This window comes from Equus quagga, chromosome 15 (genome assembly GCF_021613505.1).
Source record: "Equus quagga isolate Etosha38 chromosome 15, UCLA_HA_Equagga_1.0, whole genome shotgun sequence".
NCBI classification, from domain to species: Eukaryota; Metazoa; Chordata; class Mammalia; order Perissodactyla; family Equidae; genus Equus; species Equus quagga.
The window spans coordinates 35,760,703-35,771,848 of record NC_060281.1 but is presented as its reverse complement, the minus strand read 5'-3'; the positions used below and the strand labels follow the sequence as shown (position 1 = coordinate 35,771,848).

The following is an 11,146-nucleotide window of genomic DNA, read 5'->3' as shown; positions in this document are numbered from 1 at the left end:
CTGATCTACAGATTTAAAACAATTCTAATGAAAACCCCAGCTGACATTTTTGAAAAAATTGTCAAGACAATCCTAAAAATCATACAGAAATGCAAGTGACCCAGAATAGCAAGATAATCTTGTAAAAAACCATAATTGGACTATTCACACTTCCTGATTTCAAATTTGCTACAAAGCTACAGTAATCAAGACACTGTGTCACTGCCATAAAGATAGACATATAGATTTATGGAAAAAAATTGATAGTCCAGAAATAAACATTTACATTTATGGTTAATTGATTTTCAACAACAGTGCCACACAATGTAATAGGAATGAAATAGTCTTTTCTACATATGCTGTAGTGTCAACTGTATATACACATGCAAAAGAATGAAGTTGGACCCCTACTTCACACTACATGTAAAACATTGACTCAAAATAGTTCATAGACCTAAAAGTAGGAGCTAAAGCTATAAACCTCTTAGAATAAAACATTGCAGTAAAACTTTTAGAATCTTCCATTAGGCGATGATTTCTTTTACATAATATCAAAAGCACAAATGACAAAAGAAAAAAATAGATAAATTGAACTTCATCAAAATTTAAAACTTTCGTTCTTCAAAGGACATTATTAAGAAAGTGAAAAGACAAGTCAGCATGAAAGAAAATATTTGCAGATTATATATTTGATAAAGGACTTGTATTCACAATAGATAAAGAACTACCACAACTCAACTATAAAACAACAAACAGCTGAACTAAAAAACAAGTGAAAAATCTGAATAAACATTTCTCTACAGAAGACTCACAAATAACCCAATGGGACATGAAGATATAGTCAACACTGTTAGTAGGCAAATGCAAATCATGCCACAGTGAGATTCCATTTCTCATCCACTGGAATGACTATAATAAAAACATGGGCAGTAAAATGTGTTGACAAGGATGTGAAGAGATTGGAATCCTCTTACATTGCTGGTGGGAATGTAAAATGGTGCAGCTACTTTGGAAAACAGGCAATTTCTCAAATTGTTAAATACAGAATTCCCTTGTCATTCAGCAATTCCACTTTGAAGTATATACCCAAAAGAAAGGAAAACATATGTTCACATAAAAACTTGTACATGAATGTTTATAGTAGTAGTATCAATAATAGTTAAAAAGCGGAAACAACCCAAATGTCCATAATTGATTAATAGATAAATAAAATGTGGTCTGTTCATATGTTGGAACAGTGTATTCTGGGATATAAAGGAATGAAGTGCTCAATGTTATCACATGGATAAAACTTAACAATATTATGCTATGTGAAAGAAGCCAGTCACCAAAGACAGCATATTTTTATTCCACTTATATGTAATGTCTAGAATAGGCAAGTATAGAGAGTTCGAAAGTAGATTAGTGTTTGCCTAGGGTAGGAGGGTGATGGGGAATAGGGAGTGACAGCTAACGAGTATGACATTTTTATTTTTAATTTTAAATTTTTCTTATTGTGGTAAAAAGTGCATAACATATAATCTACCATCTCAACCACTTTTAAGTGCACAGTTCAGCAGTGTTAGGTACGTTCCCATCGTTGTAAACAGATCATATCTTTTTCATCTTGCAAATCTGAAACTCTATTCCCATTAAACAACACTTCCCTTTTCTGACATTTCTTTTCAAGGTGATAACGATGTGCTAAATTTAGATTGTGGTGATGAGTGCATGACTATGAATTACTAAAAAATATTGAATTGAATACGTGAAATAGGTGAATCTTACTATGTATAGGTTATATTTCAACAATGCAGTTAAAAATAACACTGCAGAAATTTATATCAAAATGACTAATATGTGTGCTGTCAGGGAAACTCCTCTTTAGAACTTAGAGAAATCCTCCCACAGAGTAGAAGGAAAATTCTGCTCTCCCTTTTCAATCTAAATTCTGAGATATTCTATTAGTAACAATTAACATATCCTCAAAACACCAGTAAATATTAGGTGTGCTAAAGTCAAAACTTAAAAATGTAAAACATAACTACAATTTTATGAAACAATAAAAATATAAAGTATTTAAAATATGCAGTCCTCAGAAGTACAACTATCACAAATGTCCACATTTAACTTGGCATCTGCAGCACTTCGGCTTTGTGTACCTACCTCATTTTCTGCAGGGTTGTTCTCATCCTTACTGGCCAACTTCAAGCTTCCCTTTGTACCCTTTGAATAACTTCTTTGTTACTAACGCCTTCTAAGGAATAGGATCTAGTTTTGAAGGAAATGATTTGACAAATAATCATGCCAAATTCTCCTGTGGTTCTTTCCTCCACCTTTAGTATTTCCTTTAAACGTTTTCTCAGGCATCATGGCAATGACTGTAGGGTGCAGATTTGGTGCATGTGCCTAAAGTGACTTTAGAAGCTCATTCAGTTGGTCTTGTACATTCTTTCTCTAAATGTGTGTGTGTGTGTGTGTGTGTGTGTGTGTGTGTGTGTTTTAAATGAAGACAATGGAAAAAATTAAGTCCAGGGCCATGACAGAATAAGAAAAGCTACCTTACCTGATTGCAGCTAAATGCACCATCTGTAGGCCATTGGTGGCTGACTCCTAACCCACACACTTTTTTATATCTATGCATTATTTCAATCCATCTGTACGTATTTTAGTTCAGGTAATGTGGCACCACACTGTTTCCTCTTTCTTACCACATGTAATATCTCATTTTATCATCTACCTTCTAATCATATTGGGACCACACAATTCAGAGAAATAAAATGTAAGTGTAAATGATGAGTGTCTTTTCTGGGTTGACAGTTAAATTTTTTTCCTACCTCTTGCACTCCTTCTGTGCTTCATCAACCTTGAAAGCCACATTTTGAGATGGCTGGATCACAAGATACATGAAGTAGAAGGGTGAGAGCCAGAAAAATATTTGACGAAATAATGGCTGAAAATTTTCCAATTTTGGACAAAGACATACCTATAGCTTCTAGTAACTCAGTATACCTCAAACAAAATAAACCCAAAGAAAACCATGCCTGGATACATCATAATCAAACTTTAGAAAAATAAAGACAAAAAGTGACTTGAAAGCAATCAGATGAAAATCAAGGTGATATTTTTAGAGGAAAAAATGAGACAAAACACTACAGAGTTCTCATCAGAAATCATTGACGTCCAAGGGAAGGGGAACACCATTTTTTAAAATGATGGGGAAGAGAACTATCAACGAGAATTTAATATCCAGGAAAAATGCTATTCCAGGTACAAGTGAAATAAGGAAATTCTCAGATGAAAATAGAAGAAAATCTGTTGTCAGCAGATCAGTTCTAAAAAAATTGCTAAATAATGCTAGGAGGAAACTTTGAACATAGGAATAAAGGAAGAACAACAGAAATGGCAAGTGTTTTGGTAAATATAATAGTCTATTTTTGTTTTTTGAGTTCTTTAGAGATATACTGGATGGTTAAAAGCAAAATTTATAATAGTTATCCATTGGGTTTTGAGTGTATGCAATTACAACATAAAGGATGACTACAACTGAGAGGAAAGAAAACAAAGGAACCTATTCAGGGTTTTATATGCAGGTTTGTATAATGGAATGCTAGTCAGTCATAAAAAGAAACACATTTTTGATACATGCGGCAACTTACATGAATCTTAAAGGCATCATGTTAATTCAGAGTAGCTAGACTCAAAAGGTTGCATACTATGTGATTTTATATTTATCATATCCTTGAAAAGACAAAAATACAGTGATGGAAAAAGATCAGTGATTGGCATGGATTATATTTGAATAGGGGGAGGGTATGACTACAAAAAGATAGTATAGAAAAGTTTTGGGGGTTGACGGAACTCTTCTGTATCTTGATTGTGGTGGCTGTTATGGGAAATTATACATGCATTAAAATTAATAGAAATGCATACCAAAAAGTCACTTTCATTGTACAGTAATTAAAAAAATAAATCTCCGTGGGTGTTGGGGAGGATGCCCTTTAAATTTGATATGGACAAGTTAGCTTCTTTGTTATGACTTGTCAAATCAACATTTGTTAAGTGGAGCACAGGATGCTGGATGGTGAGTTGAGTGAGGTTCAATAAGCGATGACAAGAGAAATTGAAACAGAGAAGTTTATTACTCACAGGTCCTGGAGGGAGCACACAGCGTGCCTTGACAGGCTACAGGGGAGGTCAGAGTAGAGTGCAGCCAGAGAGAATGATAGGATCTGGGGCACATGCCCTTATTAAGGTCCATGAATTGAGTACTTTGGGCTTCCCAGGCTAAGGCCAGATTGGTCAATTCAAACTGAAAGAGTGAGATTTTGGTAAGCTCCACAAGGGTCTTATGTAAGGGGCACACAAGAGGAAGGCCCAAGGACACAGAGGAGAGACTGTTGATCACAGACTGTTATGAAGTCATATCAGGAAGTTACATTTGCTTGTGACTCTGAGAGCTGTTATCTAAAGCATACACTCGCCTGAGGGGGCTAGCATCAGTTGAAGGTCCCTGTAGGCCACTTAATCAAACAAAATGGATGTCAAGGCACCAATACTTTGGAGCAGCTTAGATAAACTATCAACAATCTTATACTTTAATGGTTCACTATTTTCCAAATGAAATAAAAAAAACTTTATTGATACCAAGGGGAAGAGCAGTGATGACTCAGTTCCTTCTGTTTTATCATTCATCTTCGTAGACAATGGGGAAACATCAAAAGTAGAGTGAGGGGCTTGCCCCATAGCTGAGTGGTTAAGTTCACGTGCTCCAATTCGGCAGCCCAGGATTTCGCTGGTTTGGATCCTGGGCACAGACATGGCACTGCTCGTCAGGCCTCGTTGAGGCGGTGTCCCACATGCCACAACTAGAAGGACCTACAACTGGGATATACAACTATGTACCGGGGGAATTTGGGGAGAAACAGCAGAACAGAAAACAAACAAACAAACAAAAGATTGGCAACAGTTGTTAGCTCAGGTGCCAATCTTTAAAAAAAAAAAGTAAAGTGAAAACGAAATTTTTAATGGAAAATTCTTTCCATCTGAGCCATACAAGCAGTTTCAGACCATCCAACATTATCAATTAGATTATTGATAAAAAGAAGTTATAGGCTTTCTGCTAGTCAAGGGAAGTTGTGGAAGAACATCTTCATGGCGCGGATTAAGAGCTGGGATCTTAAAGTTCTAGATGCATGAATTAGAAATCGAACTATAGATGGAAAAGAAGAAGAATTTTACAATAACATTGCAATTCTTTCATTGCAACTGATTTCAAAAAGGTCTACATGAAATTTCTTGTACAAAATCCAAAATCTTGCTTAAAAAAAATGCTTCCTTATACTAGTGTATTCGTTGTATCTCCAGGAATAGGGTTTGAAAATTACCTTTTATTTTGAGAAAACTTCTATCTGAATATAACTAGTACCAACTTTTCCTAGTTTGATCCCAGGGACATATATCATAAATTTAAATTGATTCATATAAGACAACCATTTTTAAAATATATTATTAAATTTCTCTTGAGATTTCTTCTTTGATCTTGTATTATTTAGAAGTGTATTGTTTAATCTCCAAGTATTTTGGGATTTTTCAGTTATCGCTCCTAATTTTTTCCAGTTTTATTGAGATATATAACATTTTATTAGTTTTAGGTGTACAATATGATGATTTGATATGTGTATATATTGCAAAATAATTTTACCACAATAAGCTTAGTTAACATCCATCACTTCATATAGTAACAATTTTTTTCTTGTGATGAGAAATTTTAAGATCTACACTCTTAGTGACTTTCGAATACACAATGCAGTATTGTAAACTTTGGTCACCATGTTGTACATTACGTTCCCAGAACTTGCTTATCTTATAACTGAAAGCTGGTACCTTTTGACCACCTTCACCCACCCACCACTCCCACACATCTGTCAATCACTAATCTGTTCTCTGTATTTATGAATTCATTTTTTTGTCTTTTTAGATTCCACATATAAGTGAGATCGCACAGTATTTGTCTTTCTCTGTTGGACTTATTTCACTGACACCATTTATAATGTTTGAAAATATAGGTCCTTTCTGAACTTTCTGGTAATTTGAATAAATGATATCTAATCACTTTTGTTGATAAACACACTCATTTGTCTACAATCTTCTTAAAGTATTCAATTTTGAATGATTAATTCAGCGTTGGTCTGATAAGAACAGCAGCTATTATTTTGAGTTTTTTTGAGTGTTTATTTTGGTAGTCATTGGAGGTTTTTGACATATATTGATTGGATTTATCTATTTTTTTAAAAAATAAAAAACACCTACACACCTCTCCAATTTTTATGTAATTTTATTTCTAAAATATATTTCATTATTTTATCCTATTTGAACTATGCCACAATTTTCTTTGAATTACCTCACTATTTTAATATGTTGAAATCTTTGGATATATTCATCAGATTGCAACAAAAACCTATGTTAAATTAGAAAATTCTCTCCTCAAAACTGAACCTCAGAATATCTTTTTTTATCACTTATTAGTTGTTTTCTTTATTCTTCATAATAGCCTTGTAAAAACAAGTGTGATACTTATTGAGATACTTACTGTGATACTTACGCAGTACTATTTTAGTCACTGGGAATCAAAACTAGGCCCACTGGTTTACAACTTTGAAATTCAATTTCTTAAGATTAAAAAATATGAAATATTTTTATTAAATTTAAAAATAGAGATATTTAGAGCCATTTTTAAATGGTTTTCAATTGGAATATAATTTACATTGAATTTTTGATATTTAGGAGTAGATGGAAAATTTAAATTTCTTTTTTAATTTCTTTCATTGCTAAGGAGGTAGATCTTACATTAAATGTTCATACCACAGTATAAAAAATGTCTTTCCCAAAATCACAGTTACTTGAAAACTGAATACATTCATCTTTGGATGAAAATTACTCATCTATGGGACTGTTAAAAGGGGAACTGGACTATCAGGTTCAGAGGTGTTTTAGAAAAGATATAGTGTTGGATGAAGCTTAGACTCAATGACCTCTAGGGGTAGTTTTAACTCTAAGATTCTTTGGTTCTGTGATTATGTATGAGTTTATATAAATACATGCTTACTGGACGTTCTGTTTTTACCTGAGGCCCATACAAGTACCTACAATTTTATTGGTGACCAATAAAGTTGAAATTGTTAATAGATGCAAAAATACTTCTTACTAGGGAGACCTGAGTCTGGATTCATACTACAGAAAATGTTGTGTACAATATACATGTTTTCCTCCCTGGAATGCAGACTACAAGATTCAGTTAAACCAAGATGATAATTTACTACCTTCCACTGAGGCAATTCCTTGAGGGAGCGCTCCAGCAAGTCTCATGCTTTGAACTCACTGTGTTTACCTGAAACACCAACTACACTGAACAAATTTGTTCCCTAGTGCCTGGGCAGTCCTGGCTTCATTTCAGGTGTCACGGGCTTAGCGGGAAGTTAAAATGTCATTGAGTCTATGCTTTCTGTTCAGTCTTGTAGGAAAGCATCTTAGTCCTCTTCTTACATGAAAATTTGAAAGACTGAGCCACCAGCTAAATTTTGGAATAAAGATGGTCAATCTTAGGACTAAATAATATTTGTTTCTACTGACTAAGATCAACTCTGGTGAGTGAAATTTCTCATTTTATGAAATTTATAGCTGTGTTCCATAATTTCTGTTTCCTCTCACATCTCATTCATTCTTTGAATCATGTTTATCATAATTCTGTATCTCTGAGTCCTCCCAAATGGCTCTAGAAAAATCTACAAATGAACTTCACAATGGCATATTCAATGTGCTCCTTTTGTTATTTTAAATTTCCTTTCTTAAATATATGGCACATTTTTTTTCTTTCTAAAGCCTCTATTTTCAATTGGCTCTATGATGCCACTCACTGCTGCTTTTCTCTTTTCTCTGTGAATATTCTTTTTCAGTCTCTTGGACTGGGTCTTCTTCTGCACATCTATTGAAATTTGATGGTCTCTAAAAGTCTGTCTTCAGACCTCTTTTCTGTCCTTTTTTTACTCAAAAAATATTCTTGTAAGTGCCATTTAAAGGAGCAAGGTTAACTGCTTTTCTACGTGATTTGCACATTCTTACTGAACTGGTGGTGTTTTCAGAACTACCATAGGTCAGATCCTCATATCCAACTTTATGTTTGGCACACAATCACCTCAGACTACTTTTCCCATCAGAACTCATCTCTTCTCTCAACCATCTCCCTGTCGCTGTCACCTATTTCAGAGAATAGCACAACTTCTCTTTCATCTGCACATCTGTCAACCATCAAGATTTTACCTGCTCATTCTCTCTTGTAATTATTATCTCTTGTTGTCATACTTATAGATGAGTTCAAACCTTCACCATCTCTGGCAGTATTTTATTCTTTAGTTTTATTTTCTTCCATGCTGTTGCCAGGATGTTTCCTAAAAATTAGTTTCAAAGTTCTCAAAATAAATTACAGCAAAACAGAAAGGTACTAGCTCAAGTAATTTTCAAACTCTTTCATTTACTGAGGGATTAATGAATGGAATAAAATAATATCTGATGGAGTAACTCAAGTAACTTGATACTTTTTGTCTATATAAAATTGAAGTCAATAATGTATATACTAAGTTAAATAAATATTTACTTAGTGCTTGTATATTAGATACCATTGCCAAAGGTAGGGAAATGATCAGAGATGGTGAAGGAATTGTCTTGAGACAACTCAGTGAAAATGGATTGACCTTTCAACAAATCTACAGGCTTTTTTTTAAAGAAGTAAAAATAAGTTATCAGGGTGATTCTGATACACAGAGTGATTTTATGATTTTACAATAACACATTTAACATAAAAAGTAACGCCAGCCAATCTCCCTAACAATTACGTTACATCTGGCATTAAGATTTTGCTTGTTTGGTTGGTTGGTTGATTATTTTAAGAAATGGGCGCTCACTGTCTAATATATTTCAAGTCCTAGAGAAAAAGAATAAAGAATTATTTATTCTTACTGGAGAAGTCACAATGTGATATAATACTGGAAAGTCATACACTCTACTACCTAGCATTCTGCCTATCACATAGTAAGAATAAAATACATTTTAGAAAATTATCATTATCTGTTTAAATGAATTTGATTGAAAATGTCCAAGTCCAAGTCATTCTAAGGATGATAACAATTAAAAGGACGAGGTATCATCATTTGCAAGATCTATCAAATTCCAAACCTCAGAATTCAATGCTTGGTATCAGTGGCATCTGCATCTTACAATTTTGAGTCATTTCACTATTCAAGCTTGCTCTGGGAAGTTCATTCCAACTAAATTTTATATTTTAAAAATGTTAGGAGCCTTTCAGAGTCAAGAAATATGACTGTCCTTAGAACTAACATTTCCCCTGTGCGTGTCTCCGGTCTGTTTCTAGATCCACTTACGAGGTAATAAGAACAACTTTATTTTAAATGGTTAACAAAGGAAGTTTTAATGCATCCTTGCAATGCTAAGATATCATATGTAAGATGTAATGATACTAGTATATAAGTACCATTTTCACTGACTTTGTTGCAGGGAAAGACTTTATCGTCTCCATTAATTTCTACCTTTGAGAATCCAAACTCTGCTCCAGAAATTTCTCATAAATTTTCAACCTATGTGAAAGTGTTGATCACATTTAGGAGTTCTATTTCTGAATAACCGCTAAAGATCTTTCTGAATTAAATGTTACCTCTAGAGGTATGGAGATAAATTCACCTTGATTTCAGTAGCTATATTCTGAGTACACTGAGTTACTTGACATTATAGATATATTAAATATCACACTTTCTTTTCCTACTGTTCTTTGGCTTTCTAAACAGAATCATACTTTCTATCTTCAGAGTGACCATGGCCAACTTGACCTCAACGAGTGGATTCCTCCTCATGGGGTTTTCTGATGACCGTAAGCTTCAGATTTTACATGCACTGCTGTTTTTGGTGACATACCTGCTGGCCTTGATAGGCAACCTCCTCATTATCACCATAACTACCTTGGATTATCGCCTCCATTCCCCCATGTATTACTTCTTGAAGCACCTCTCTCTTCTGGACCTCTGCTTCATCTCTGTCACAGTCCCTCAGTCCATTGCAAATTCACTTATGAATAATGGTTACATTTCCCTTGGTCAATGCATTCTTCAGGTTTTCTTCTTCATAGCTCTGGCCTCGTCAGAAGTGGCCATCCTCACAGTGATGTCTTATGACCGGTATGTAGCTATCTGTCAACCACTGAAATATGAGACCATTATGGATCCCCATGCTTGTAGGCATGCAGTGATAGCTGTGTGGATTGCTGGAGGCCTCTCTGGGCTCGTGCACACAGCAGTTAACTTCTCCCTATCTCTCTGTGGGGAGAGAGTCATTCACCAATTCTTCTGTGATGTTCCTCAGATGCTGAAACTAGCCTGTTCTTCTGAATTCATTAATGAGATTGCAGTGGCTGCATTCACAACCTCAACAGCATTTATCTGTTTGATCTCTATTGTGCTTTCCTATGTTCGCATCTTCTCTGCTGTGCTGAGAATCCCATCAGCTGAGGGCCGGACCAAAGTCTTCTCTACCTGCCTGCCACACCTATTTGTAGTCACCTTCTTCCTCTCAGCTGCAGGCTTTGAGTTTCTAAGGCCCCCTTCTAATTCTCAATCAGCCATGGACCTCATGTTCTCCATATTCTATACTGTGATACCTCCAACACTCAATCCAATTGTCTATAGTTTACGGAATGAAGCTATGAAGTCAGCTCTAAGGAAAGTACTGTCAAAAGAAGAATTTTCTCAGAGAAAAATGTATTTAAAAGCCCTTTGTAAACTCTAAAGAACCATACAAATAAACGGTATTGCTATGATGTTTCAGATTGTTAGAGGGGTAAATATTTACAATTTCTTCTCAGAACGCCTGTCCAGCTTTTCTATTATTTATATTCTTCTCAGAATAGAATTCTTCAAAATTTAAGATGTTATGCTTCTAATGATATTAATTTTTCTTCCTTCAATTCCATTGTTATTTTAAGGTATATTTTAGGAATTTTTCTGAAGTCAAAGGGAAAAGGCAATTAGTTTGCAACCTGGCCAGCATAATTTGAAGTTGACTTTTAACAAATAAATTCCAGACTGATGTCAGCTAGGCTAACTGTGATTATCAGATAATATAT

The 11,146-nt window shown here is 34.5% G+C and overlaps 1 protein-coding gene across 1 annotated transcript; it reads left to right on the top strand.

Annotated features, from left to right (window-relative positions):
• Positions 1-9,843: 9,843 nt before the first annotated feature.
• LOC124226207 (olfactory receptor 14J1) lies at positions 9,844-10,809 on the top strand. The gene has a single exon (XM_046639154.1). The coding sequence runs from the start codon at positions 9,844-9,846 to the stop codon at positions 10,807-10,809; it is 966 nt and encodes a 321-aa protein (XP_046495110.1).
• The last annotated feature ends 337 nt before the right edge of the window (positions 10,810-11,146 follow it).

Excerpts from the sequence above, each read along its gene's own strand:
- LOC124226207 (XM_046639154.1), top strand. The coding sequence starts at position 9,844 with ATGGCCAACTTGACCTCAACGAGTGGATTCCTCCTCATGGGGTTTTCT.